The 13,787-nt window shown below is 47.2% G+C and overlaps 1 protein-coding gene across 1 annotated transcript in view; it reads right to left on the bottom strand.

The window, feature by feature from the left end:
* tgfbr3 (transforming growth factor, beta receptor III) overlaps window positions 1-13,787 on the bottom strand; it is a 59,402-nt gene that overhangs the window by 17,008 nt on the left and 28,607 nt on the right. Inside the window, exons 4-7 of the mRNA XM_067230571.1 lie at window positions 12,323-12,460; window positions 5,685-5,868; window positions 3,297-3,459; window positions 2,338-2,485 (exon numbers count right to left, since the gene is read on the bottom strand). Of these exons, the coding sequence (XP_067086672.1) occupies window positions 2,338-2,485; window positions 3,297-3,459; window positions 5,685-5,868; window positions 12,323-12,460 (633 nt within the window). The remainder of the gene's footprint in view (window positions 1-2,337; window positions 2,486-3,296; window positions 3,460-5,684; window positions 5,869-12,322; window positions 12,461-13,787) is intronic.

Genomic DNA, 13,787 nt, shown 5'->3' on the forward strand with positions numbered 1-13,787 from the left:
TTTTTACAGCATGCTGATCCAATGTTAGACTGTCTTAGGAGTTTGTGAACGTAGAGCAGAAATAGGTTGCTCGTGTCTTGTCAGCTTTTTCACTGGCAGTGTCAGCAACTGGGGGAAAAAAAGGCTGAAAGCCGAGCTCTACTTTGGGTGAGGGTTTACAGTATGTGATGGTCGTGTCCCAGTTGGCACACACGGGAAACAATGCGGGCACTTTTTCTTTCAAAGTCTGAGTCGTTTAGCAGAAATCTCTATCTACTGTAGTTCCACTTCCGTCATCTCATGAAATGAGACAGTAAAATGCACCGTGCAACTTCAAAGTGTTCCGTGACCACAACCCACAAAGAAAGAGACTAAAACACAGTTGTCAGGGAGACAGTCCGAAACAGAGTGAGGAGCGTGGTGTGCGGACATGGCCTGATCAACGCTTGGACACAAAATAAGTGCCGTTTCCCCCATAACTCCTCACTAGTTCCAGACCCTCGTCATCCTAGTACAGGGACAGAGCTCTAATCCCTTCCCACAGTGGCCCTCAAGCAGTTCTGGGGCCTATCCACCTACGGTAGCTAAACTTTGATCTTTCAAAAGCTTTCATATTGCATACATAGCTGACGTTCTCTTGAGGTTCCCCAACACACTGGCTGGTCTCCAAACATAGCTTTCTAGATACACTCACGCATGCAGAGTGTGTCATACAGCATCTGTTAAATGAGTATGAATAAACGCGTGTAGATGAATACATGTGAAACATACTGTAATGAACCCAACAGCACACTTAACCATTTACATTTAGCAGACGCTCTTATCCAGAGCGACTTACAGTAAGTACAGGGACATTCTCCCCGAGGCAAGTAGGGTGAAGTGCCTTGCCCTTACACAACATCATTTGGCACAGCCATGATTCGAACCAACAACCTTCTGATTAATAGCCCGACTCCCTAACCGCTCAGCCATCTGACCCACCATCTATAAAGTGTGAGTGTGAACTAAAGATACAGTCCACGAATGATAACGGAAAACCCCAAGAGCACACGTTGGGTACAGTGCTGCGTAGGATGCAATTTGAAGGACGAAAGAAACAACCTTTCGGAACTGCTGTGCTGAGCTCTTTCACAGGTCTCCGCTTACACACTCCGCCATGTGTTTTCAGTCACCTCCCCCCACACACACTGCCGTTAGCGTAGCTAGCGTAGCTAGCGTAGCTTCCCGGAGCACGGCTGACCTGATTGATTCAGTGCAGAGCAGTAACGGGGGCAGCTGTACAAACAGGCTGGGCCCCGGCCGCCCGCCCGCCCGGGTAGAAGTGCAGCGTCATTCCTGGCACCCTTTCCTTCCAGGAGGATCATCCTTTCAGAGTGTGGGAACCCCAGGCGCCCAGCTCAACTCCTCAGAGGTCAACACGGAACTGACGCCTGGGGGTAGGGAGGTACTGTGAGAATATACACTCCCAGGGATATGTGGGCTAATGGGTTTGGATCAAAGGTAGCTTCGGTATCTCTATGGTTACAGGGAAAACATTCTTAATGTCCACTTGAAGGTTTGACAGGCCAGTTTCAGAGCAGGAACCCCTCTCATCCGTTCCTATGAAGATGAGTGGCCTGTAGGAGTTTTGAACAAACACATTATCCAACGTCGCGAAGACGGACCTTAACATTCCATCTTCAGCACAAATACGGTCATTGGACTGTTTCCAATTTCCCATCAGCGTAAAACCAAAAGATTCCCCCTGAGTGTGTCTTGTATTCTGGCAGTTAGTGTTTGCCTTTCAAACACTTAAAGCTCTAATAAAACGGTTTTTTCGTATGACGTTGTCAGTCTGACAAAAATGTAACACTTTTCCAGTTGAAGATATACGCAGGCCAGACAACATTCTACAGGGAGAGCTTGGGGCCAACAATGCTAATAATTTATGATGTGAAGCATGGCAAACAGGCCAGGGTATTCTCATAATAAAAACCAATGGGTATTCTGTAAGTTTATAAGCTTCTCATTCCGAAATCTACCCAACTCGCTCCCCAATGAATACCGCTGGAGTGGTTAAGATTAATTTTCACAGTTCATCTCTGAAATTCCCTCCCTTCCCACCATCCCTCCCAAACAGACACCAGGTGGCACTTCAACAGGCCTCCGATTTTGACAAACATATCGGTCAGCGCAACAGAGAGGCCATCTTGTCTGTCATATGTTGTGACATGACTTCTGCGTGTCGCCCGTCACCATCATCGCCATGGACACGCGTGAGCCAACAATAACCCCTGCCTTCTCCTTACTAGGAAATACGAGCATTTATTCAGAAGGAAATGTATCGGAGAGGGTGTCTCTGCCGCGTTTGTAACTTACCACCACGTCCAGCTTGCCTATGACGTTGTGGGCCTTGATCACCCAGTTGACGGACCTGTCACACTTGAGCAGGAGGACGATGTCGCGATGCAGCGGCAGGTCCGGCTCCAGGGGACGCAGGTCCACCGTCACGTCCACCTGGAAGGCACTGGGAGAGAGAGGGGAGGGAGAGACAGAGAGAGAGAGAGGGGAGGGGGAGAGAGAGAGGGAGAGAGAGATAGGGAGGGAGGGAGGGAGAGAGGGGGAGGGGGAGAGAGAGAGACAGAGAGAGAGAGGGGAGGGAGAGACAGAGAGAGAGAGGGGAGAGACAGAGAGAGAGAGGGAGAGATAGGGAGGGAGGGAGGGAGGGAGGGAGAGAGAGAGAGAGAGAGAGAGAGAGAGAGAGAGAGAGAGAGAGAGAGAGAGAGAGAGAGAGAGACAGAGAGAGAGAGAGAGAGAGAGAGAGAGAGAGAGAGAGAGAGAAAGAAGAGAGAGAAGAGATAGAAGAGAGAGAAGAGATAGAAGAGGAGGAGAGACGGGTTAGCCAAGGGGGCCATAAGAATTTGAGAAGGTTCAATACACACAGAATTAACATGCCTCCTCTGTCTGGCCAACTGATTAAAAAACTGGACATGATCCCAGGAAGAGGACATGTGCATTGCAGACCACATAGCAGTATGGTGAAACACATCATGGCTGCCACATTCCCGTATTTCTTGGGCTGTGTTGCATATACAGAGTTACGGCTCCAGAGGGAGGATGAGCCCATTACCTGGCATCCTGGGAACAGTGACTCAAGTTGGAAATACAGCAACTGAACGCCATGCGGTCAACATGACCCCCCCACCCCACCCCACAGTATCTCTCTCTGTATCCAAAACAAACTCCAATGAGGCCAGCAAAGAGCTTCTTCACCTCTAACAAATGTCTATCCTCATCTTGGGTCAGAGATTTGGTCGGATTAGGTTCTGGCTCCTCACCTGCTGGAGTTTGGAGCTTGGAGCTCGATGATGTGGACCTCCTTGTCTGGGTCGGGCCCAGAGAGAATACAGCCCTTGGAGGGCTGAGGCTCCATGTAGACAGCCAGGTAGTTCAGAGACAGGAAGTTCTTGTCAATCTTGCAGGTGTCAGGAAACACAGGATCTGAAAGAGGATTGATGTCTCGAATTAATGTCGGTCACAACTACTCATTTAAGAATTCACTTTTGTTTTTCTCAACTCACTCTCTGTTCACTTGGAAACCCTAGATCACATATTTAGACAGAACGTTGAGTAAACTGTTGTAAAATTGTACCATCTTATACCATCAATATTCACCAACTGCCAACACAATCTGATGTCTTGTACGGAACATGAAACTTTTAGCCCGCCTCTCCTTGGTTGGAGAAAACAGAAGACAGATGCTTCCTTATTTGGTCTCGGACATAGCGGTTCTGAGAACATAAACTAAACGGTTGGTACCTTCTACTGTACCTAGGACCCCTCACAGCCCTTTGAAGAGCTGAGGAGAGGGTCTGCCCACAAGCCTGGTAGGACACCAAGCGGAAGTCTGTCGAGCCTCATGAAAAAGCCCAAGACAGGACAGCGACTGGAAAGCTCGGCTTTCTCGCTGAGGTAAACATGGCACGTTGGTGCTGCTCCAAACCGCAGGCGCTAATGACAGAGGCCGAACACTTTCAGGCTAAGAAACCTCTCTGTTCTCCAACGCGACGGACAACACGAGGCCCACATACCTGGCAGTAAAACATCCATTACGCCTCTCCGCGCATTCTGCGGTTTCTTTCCTCGCAGCGAAAGACGCTCATAAAAAAAAGAGAAGGAGAGGTGTTCCCTCTGATGGTTGACATATTACGAGGTAGGACGTTGTGTCTGTATGGTTTATAAAAGACTAAGAGGGAGTGAAGCACTACGCGAGCTTGATTTAAACACGTGTTTGGAACAGTCATCAGCACCCCAGAGGAATGCCCAGTGCTTCTTCCTTCGGATCAAACAGCATCTCTCTCTCCCTGCTGGAGAGCTTGGAGAGGCTCCTCTGTCTGGTTCAGCTCACCCCTGACAGTTAGTTTCCACCCACAGTTATCACAGCGCGGAACACATTTGCTAAACCCATTAATGCCTTCGAAAGTTTACTACAAACTTTGCTCAAGCATGGCCTTCGGAAGCAGGAGGGAGTCAGAAGGCTGAACGGTTATGGAATCGGGCTACTAATCAGAAAGTTGCCGGTTCGATTTCGGGCCGTGCGAAAATGACATTGTGTCCTTGGGAAAGGCACTTCACCCAACTTGCCTCGGGGGAATGTCCCTGTACTTACTGTAAGTCGCTCTGGATAAGTGCGTCTGCTAAATGACTAAATGTAGAATCAGTCCGAACGTAGATAGAGAGCAGAAGAAAAACTTTTAAATGTATGAATTTAGTCATTTACAGTAAGTACAGGGACATTCCCCCTGAGGCAAGTAGGGTGAAGTGCCTTGCCCAAGGATACAACGTCATTTTTTAGCACTGCCGGGAATCGAACCAGCGACCTTCTCATTACTTGCCCGATCCTTTAACCGCTCAGCCACCTGACTCCCTTAATGTATGAATTTCACGTTGTGTATTTTTTGTGTGGTATTTTAACTCTCATTCCTCTTTTTACACATCGCACTGCAGTGTGCGTTCTCTGAGGATATGCCTGGCGATAGGCCCACACACACGCTAACAATCATAGGAGCACTTGCACAAATTTGAAAGGCATTTCCAACAGTCACCTCTTCCAATTCCACTAGAATTGGAAAAAAAAGGGAAACTAGCCGATTTGAAGTACAAATAAATAAATATATAATAGGAGAAGCGTTTGAAAGGAATCCTCATGTTTTTTTAAAAAGGAACCGAAAGCTAGCCAGAGGAACCAGCTGGAACCTGTGCTTCTCTGGGACGGCCTTATTACTTCTGGGCCCAGCAACACCAGAGGTTATCAATGGGCTCCATTGAGAATGAATCAGCACAGGTAGAGCAGTGATCGGGGTTACAGAGGTAAGGTCAATCGAAGGCAGCAAAAATATACAGTGTGCAGAAGGTGTGAAGTAGAAAACAACACAGATTCAAAGGCAACACAAACATTTTGGGGTCGAACAGACCTCCTTGGTATAGCACAGTACCCCGCAGGCCAACGTTAGTGGCAGATTCAACGTTGGAATTGCCATTGGCCATTGATGAGGTTTGGTTTTTTAAGACATTGAAAAAATATATGTTTTTATTTTATTTTTATGGCTCCTGAAGTGGTCTGGAGCCGTTGGCCGAACATTATGTTGAGATGCTTCAGATTAAATTGGGGAACTACTTTGAGGCCTGCAGCAACAACACCTCAAATCCTCTCAGAGAAACCTCACCTTCTCCCACTTTGATGCAGACTTCCTGGGCGATCTTCAGCTCGCAGAAGGAGGTCACCGCTCTGTACTTCTTACGGGCCCAGGTAAGAAGGTGCTCGTTGCCATGAGGAAGGTTCTCCTTTTGGACCGCACAGTTGAGGGAAAAGTTTCCTGGCAGGAAGTGGACGGCCGAGCCTTGGGATACCTGGAAGGAGAGAGAGAGAGAGAGAGAGAGAGAGAGAGAGAGAGAGAGAGAGAGAGGAGGTTGACACACAGTATATCAGTAGAGACAGGGAAGAATATAAATTATCCTTATATCTCCTGTCCATTGCTACAGGAGGTGAGAAGGCTTGAGGCAGGAGTTCCACATATCTCTACAAAATGACTGTTAAAAGTTACTGTCGGAACTTCTGTTGTGGCAGGGGTGTGATAGAACAACTCAAATATAAAGCGTATATTTATTGCTAAATACAATCCCCTAGGCCACTATTTAAAGAATCACAGTTCTTGGGACAAATACTGTGATTCTTATTATGATGATTATCACGTTTTATGGCATTTTCAGTTTCCATTTAAAACAACATTAATCTCTCTTATTCTTATATTAATGACTAAAACTGGTGCAGATGGTAGCAGTAGGTTGACCTAAATAGTAAACCTGGGATGATTTACAGTTCAGTGGCAGTTTTTTTTCTTTTTGACTCATGAAGTGAGTTTTTAAGGCTTCTTGCCTACAATGACTTCTTTGTTGATAAAGATGTGCACATAAAAATCAACGTTTTATTGATATTCTCGTCCACTTTTACGGAGAAAGACATTTGAGACCGTAAAACTCTGATCTGCAGGCAACCCCCCGAAAAAAAAGACCTGACCTTTCCAAAATGAAACCTCCTATCTAAACTCTGCCAAAACTCATCCTTCACACTCGTCTCCAATCGTTTTCTCGGGGGCCTCTCGAAACGTGGTCTCCGTATTTTCACACATGGTCTTCTTACACAATGAGGTGTCTGGTTTCTACTGTTTATATAATGTGTTATTGTGCGTCATCACAAGTGTGCAGGGCTTTCTCAAAATGGCTGCAGATGGAGGAGACTGGGGGGGGGGTGTCTTACAATAAAACAGACGCGCACAAACACACACACACGCACACACACACACACACACAAACACACACACTCACACACACACAAACACACTACAAGGGCAAAATAGCCCACTGATAATTCAGTCAGTTGTGAGTTTTTCCAGTCTACAGCAATTTGATCAGCTGGTCCTATGTCACAGGACATTCTGTCCAGTCATACAGTAAGACAAGAACTTTACTATGTAACCACCATTACGAGGCCCCCAAATAATTAAATGTATGTTTTGGTTTGCATGGTCTGCAGGATCTGCATGGGTTGCACTGTTGAAATGATGGGAGTCGATGAGTATGTGTAGATGATAAGTAAGATCTCTGATCGAATGTATCAACAGTTTTTTAATTAAAAGATCATGAAGAATTTTTAAGACGCACGAGAGGTTTGGATCGGTAACCAGATGTGACTTACAGTACCAGAGCACAAACCCAGCTGTGAAACACACAGTGTCAGGAAAAAAAAAAGAAGAAGAAATAAAATAAAATATATGTATATGAAGTGCTGATTTGCTTTTTGGCAGGCTGAGTCGGCGTGGCTGGGTGCAGGAAGAGGAGACCACCCTTTTTGGCTCCTACTGGAGCTGGAACCATATGCTTCATTTCAGAGAGATAAACATTCGCATGTGCAGAAAAACGTAGCGTACGATTCAGTGAGTCCCAGCACCAGTCTAGACAGCCTACCTCATTATATTTCCATGCTTGTTTTTCTTATTCCCCAGGTATCCTATCTGTATGCACTGGAGGGCCAGCTGTGATGTGCTGGCAGGCCCAATTAAAACATTAAATCATAACACTTAGCTGTGGGAGTCTCTGGACCATCTCACTGTGGTGCATGTGGATTCAGACGAAGGTCGTCTCCAAACTGTAGGTGTGTTTGCGTGACGAAAGGGAGTCATATCTCTCCCGTTGGGGGGGATTGGCAGTTTGATACGAAACGGATTAATCCCGTCTGCGCAGTGCGTAACATCTGCCTGACCGCTGGCCGCTCTTCTTATAGTTCCTGGCGTTGTCACCCGCCGTCGTAAACACAGCCGGCGGGAGACGGACACTATCGAAGAATTCAGGTCGCCGCACATTTTTATTTTTAGCTGTTGTATTTACTACGGTGAGGAAGAGACGTCAAGGTCAGAGGAAAGATGTTGTTATGCGCTTGGCCGTGCACGGCATACGCGACTGAGCTGCGGTCCCCCGAGCAGGAGAGGAAGGCTGGAGATCCTTCTCGAAACGTTGCCAACCTCTGCAGAGTTTATCAATTTAATTGCGGCAATACGACTGTAATTAGTCTCAAAGAATTAGAGGGGGAAAGCCTTGAGAACCCAAATGAGCTCCAGGCTTTCCAGAGCGTTGGAAACCTCAGGAATTTTAAACAGGAATTTGAAAGCAAGGAACCGACTCGAAGGCTCTCCATGCCTACACTACCTCTTTCTCTAGGCAAGACTCATCCCTGTAGCTCTTGCTAAACAGAGAGAAAAGACACAAAATGGTTCTCAGACAATGATTAAGTGATGTCTAAAGTAATTAATGTGAAGCAGTCTGGGAAACATAACCGTTCGAAAAACCCTTTAAGGGATTGTCACTGTCATGATTATCCTTGCGTTGTTATTTCTATCTAAACCCATTTTAAACCCTCTTAAGGCCACAAGAGGGTCCTCGGAGGTTAAGGTACAGAGGGTCTTAACCTTAAACATATAAATTAATGTTTATCTGCTTTCTGGTAACCCGACACTGCAGACAGAGATTAGCCCTGGACTTGTTTCACCAAATGAGCTAATGCCCCGAGTTTAGCTAACGCCAGCGGACCAGGCCTCAATCTGGGCACGAGGCCGCAGAGGCGTAAGCAGAAGGAAAATCGCCAAGCAAAGTAAGCACTATAATGAACATAAAATTGCTCTAATTAGGATTACACTCGCCAGGCCACAGTCATGGAGATGGTGTTTAAGGGTAATCAACGTAAATGAGGAGAGGCATGAACCTGTTTGGCAAAAAAAAAAAAAAAAACAAGACCAGTTTGGCAATAAAAACTGGTAGAAACTTTGAGCCGAACGTAAAGAAAGAAATAGGATCGCACCTTTCCAAACAATTCGACGTATTCGCTCAATATAGCAATATCCTTACTGCAAGATAAACCCTCAACCCTCAAGAGAGAGAGAGAGATAGGGGAGAGAGAAAGAAAGAGAGAGAGAAAGTGAGAGAGAGAAAGTGAGAGAGAGAAAGTGAGAGAGAGAAAACAATAACATTTGCTGCCCAGTACTCTGCACAGTCTATGTCTTTTTAAAGGCATATTTCATTGTGGTTTTGTGGCATTTCTGCCTATGAGTGTCTCCACAACACTGCCACATGTGCAGCTCAGGCCAAGATGTCGTACCAAAGGATTTATATCACTTCTGATTGGCTGCAAAACTCCATTCTAAACACCCAAGCTCACTAAGCAACCAAAGCTTGGAAAAAAGAAGACTGCTATGTTTGGTAATGACAAGGTATTTGACACACTGAGGTGTCAGAGAGGGTGTAGAGAGATTTTCTGGAGATATCAATATGAGGAGTGATTTTTGAGGGGGGATTTGATCCGCCATCTCTCTTTGAGCTAAGTCTGGCAGAGGACACGTGTTCCTGCGAGCTGGCAGGGGCGCGATGTGTGGAAAACAACACCATCTGTCTCAGCGCCATCCTCCACCTTCGTCGCCATCCAAAATCCAATACTGGGCTGGCCATGGTTTCAATTAACAATCAGAGATGGAGGGAGAGAGGGAGAGGGAGAGAGAGAGACAGAGAGAGAGAGAGAGAGAGAGAGAGAGAAAGAGAGAGAAAGAGAGAGGGAAGGAGAGGTGGAAGGAGGGTAACAGAAACTCAATCCAAATCCAAAGCAATAAAACAAAGAATAGAGAGAAAAAGCATGACTTGGCAAACCGAAAAAGCAACAAATTCAGAGAGCTAAACTTAACGATGTTACACCATCAAAAGACTTTTCCAAGACTTTCTAGATCAAGCTATTCAAGGCTGGCACGAGAACCCAACAAAACATGTTCTCCATAAAAGTCCAAATCGGATTCTCCTGGGACATAATCCCCTCCTGAATAGTGATTGTCCCCGTAGCGAGATTTGACAAGATATTTGTGTCCATCTTTCATTTCATGTTAGACTAATGTTTTTCATTGCCAGCAGTGATTGACAGGGACTGGAGCAAGTGCATGTTTTACAACAAAATATATGGATTCCCGGATTTTCAACGTAAGAAGAGTCTAGCGGGGCCAACAGCAATAGTGTTCCCCAGCTCTGAAGCACTTCCAGACAGTACATCTGTGTCTGCAGACCCGGGAGAACCGGGACCAGGAAACAAGGCCTGGCAGCACTGATTCAGGGCCCAATTTGCCCCAGGAAACAGCTTCTCCAACTGAGATCCAGAGAGCGAGAGAGTCCAGGCTGGTTGGACTGGATCTGAGGCGTTAAGACTTACAAACCAAACCATGAGTGCAGATGGGCAGGACTCGGCACAGACCCCCCCGCCCCCCTAAATAGTCAGCCTGTCTGCGAGGGACATCTAGGCCTTCAGATTTACTCTGGGAAACCAGAATGTCGTCTCACATGTCCAACAACATCACAGCTCAGTTTGTGTCGTACTGTCGGCCTCAGAGCTGTTGTCAGCTGGGTTGTGTCTGCCACCAGTGACAAGGGGAGGCATTTACAACGGCGTTGACCTGCTAATGGATCCTTAGAGACACCCTAAGTAATCGCTCCACCGAATTACAGCTCTAAAAACATAAGCAGTCTAGATGCACATTTGTCTAAAGGAAATTGATCCTTTTTTTTTCCCCATTTGACATCATAACATTTCCGCTTAGCAGAGGAAATAACCACATTTAAAGCGCCGTTCGGTATGCGGCTTCTATCGAGATGGGTATCCACAGGGCCATGTGAAACCTAAGTAGTTGACACAGAGGTAGACTGAGGTTGAGGCTCCAGACATGGTTGAAATTGGTCCTCACAGCTCATGCACTGGGAAGGACAAATGCATGGCCACAGTAATCCCTCTCAATACAAAGGTGCTGATAGAGATACAGTAGGTCTTCTTGTCGAGAAAGATCCGGTTTCAGCTAAGCCACTGAGTCAAATGGTTGAGAGTGTGGATTTTTTTGCAGACCTTTGTGAACTCTCGAGATAATGGTGCCTCGATAAGAGTCGTGGGAAATGTGTGTTGCATGAATGTTCATCTGCATTCGGCATCTTATAGCCTGAAACTTTCATGGCAGGATGTTTTGCATGTGGGGGATAAGCGAAAAAACACATCGCCACATATGGAAATGATAGAAGCATCCTTGGCTACGTTCTTTGCAGAATGCCGTGGCGTTAACGCACATTTGAAAATGATTACTGGAAGGAAGCCTCAGCAGCATAGCTTTACCAAAGCCCGGATGGCAAGGTCGAAAATAAATACAAATAAGAATCCTGGCTTACACAGTAGCATGTTTCAGTTAAGCCATGGTTGCCTCTAGGTCTGCGATGCCCGCAATTTTCTCATGTGATACAGCGTCCCAGGCCTGGGGAACTGGGGCTAGCCCATTTTCATTTTCTCATTAAGTCTCCAAGTCAAACCCTGGTATCTTTACTAAATATGGCTGGGTTGTCCGGGGGGGAGGGGGGGTGGCCTCCTCCACCACTCTCACCCCACCCAACCGGTGTCCTTCCTCTTCCTCTGTCCCTCTGGTTGGCTGTTTGAGATGCGGGGGACGGGATACATCCAGGATGATTTGTAGCTCCGCCCAGTCATCGACATGATCATTCGGGAGAAGGATGGAGGCTGTGAGGGAAGTAACCCCGTAGTACTGTTTAACCGACGCTCTGAATAACAATAACGTCGTTAGGGAGTCCAGTGCCAACATAGCTGATCTCACTGCCCACTTTATCTTCTTGTATAAATATGCCTCATCCCAAACTGGAGGATGAGGCGTAGGAGGAGGAGTTCCGCCTCGCAGCGCTCTACGCGACACCAGCTTGGCAGAGCCGCTCCGATACACAAACACATCTACGAAAACAGACCGTTACACATCCCCCCCCTCGTTTTTTTGGCACGCCTCCAAACCTCTCCCTTAACGACCTGCGGGCTCGACCTCTCCGGTGTCTACAAGCTGGTGCTTTCCCCCATCATCAGCGTTTTGTTTGTCGCCGTCCATGAGAGCTCGACTGTAGAGAGAGCGGGATCTGTGTGTGCGAGGAAGCAGCAGCAGCCAAGTCAAACCACCACCGCTGCACCCCTAACTACTGCCATGGAAATAAACGTCTCGCCACAATGGCACGTGGGAGTGTGTGTGGTTGTTGTGGAACACGGCAGGGCAGACCAGCCTTCGTCTGGCGAAGGAGGAGGAGGAGGAAAGCCTGTTTGGGGACACGGATGGATTTCCTTCACAAGACGATAGCTTTTTTTTTTTTTTATACATCACTGAAAAAAGACAGTCGCCTGAGCTCTAATAAAGCTGCTCTGGAACAAACAAACAAACAAACAGGGATCGGGGGGCCTCGCACTCACATGGAAGGTGTGTTTGACGCCCAGGGCGAGTTTCTCCGTCTTGACGTCCCAGACGACGGGCTGAGGGGAGTTCAGCACGAAGGCGAGGGGCTTCTGGTGGACCAGCAGAGACTGGATGGGCTTCAGATGCAGCTCCACCTGCGGAAGAGAGAGAGCAGAAGAAGAACGTTCAGCAGGGCGTCGCAGCGGTCTGCACCACCCGGCGCACGGGCCGGGCCGGTGCAAGGACAACAGACGGGGTTGGAGGAGAGCGGAGCCGAGGGGCCGGGTTAACAGAGCTCAAGGGGGGCCCCACCAAACACATTAACAAGTCAACACAGGGTCAGCTACAAGAGGATAAAAACACTCATGTTCCAGTTAGCTTCCTTGCGCTAACGTCGTAGCCGCTACGCGGGCCTTTCAATGTTATCAAACCACGGCGGGAAAACACTCTCGACTGTTCTTGCGTAATTACAGAGCTATAAAGTCGGAGACCGTCGTTCCTTATCAGAGTCTCGGTTGTTTACGCGCTCACTTTGGCGATAATCTCGCAAGGACGACAGGCTGTGTTTTTCCTCTCCCTGGAAGGCAGTGTGGTCTCAGCGGTATCTGAACTTTCACACACTGGGGTCTTTGTTAGCGCAGAGACAAGTAACGAGAGAGTCTCTGTTAGTCTCCCCACAGCGTGCAGTCACGTCTTGTGTGCTCACACTGTCATTAAAAGTGATTTTAGCCGTCTGTTAGTGACAGAGGGGGGGGGGAGTGACCTCCACCCACCCCCTTTTGGGAGCTCTGTTGTTGTACATCAGGCTCCAGTACTGGCTCTGGCCCTGTGGACCACATCTTGCTGGCTGATTTAGGGCCTGGAATTGCACTTAACCCGAACCCCTGCTGAAGAAGTATCTGGAGTTAGCCCCCCACATCCCCAACCAACTTTACAAATAGGCGTAACTTCATCACAGTTCAGACATTAGGTGCTTCGCTATCCGACTGTCAGCCTCTGTCAGATAACAGGGTTCCATAACCTGGGGCTAAATACAGGTCAGGCTACATTCTCACATAATTACATTTTCAGGTGAAATAAAAACAATTGATGGAGACTGATAGTACCACGAAACCAGTGGTCGAAAAAAAAGACGTTCCGTATCTCTGCGTCGTATTTCATCCTCGCCCTAATCCTATTCCCTCGCTAATCATATTAGGCTCGTCCTGTGTGTGTGTGGGGAGTAAATGCTTGTAAATTACTAACTCAGACCACAAGGTTTATGTCGGTGTCATATTAGCTACTTTATTTAACTCAATTAGTCATGGCAGCTTCAAAAAGAGTCAGGATAGAACGTAGCTCTTACTATTAAGTTTACTCAAACATCTCATGGATGGCAAGTTGAGTTGTATCTCTGAATTCCATGACGATGATAATTCAACTGCATAGAGCCAAGAAAAGTTCAGAGCAAGGATACAAAACGTGTTTGTTTATGGCCTGGGT

This window comes from Osmerus mordax, chromosome 27 (genome assembly GCF_038355195.1).
Source record: "Osmerus mordax isolate fOsmMor3 chromosome 27, fOsmMor3.pri, whole genome shotgun sequence".
Lineage (NCBI taxonomy): Eukaryota > Metazoa > Chordata > Actinopteri > Osmeriformes > Osmeridae > Osmerus > Osmerus mordax.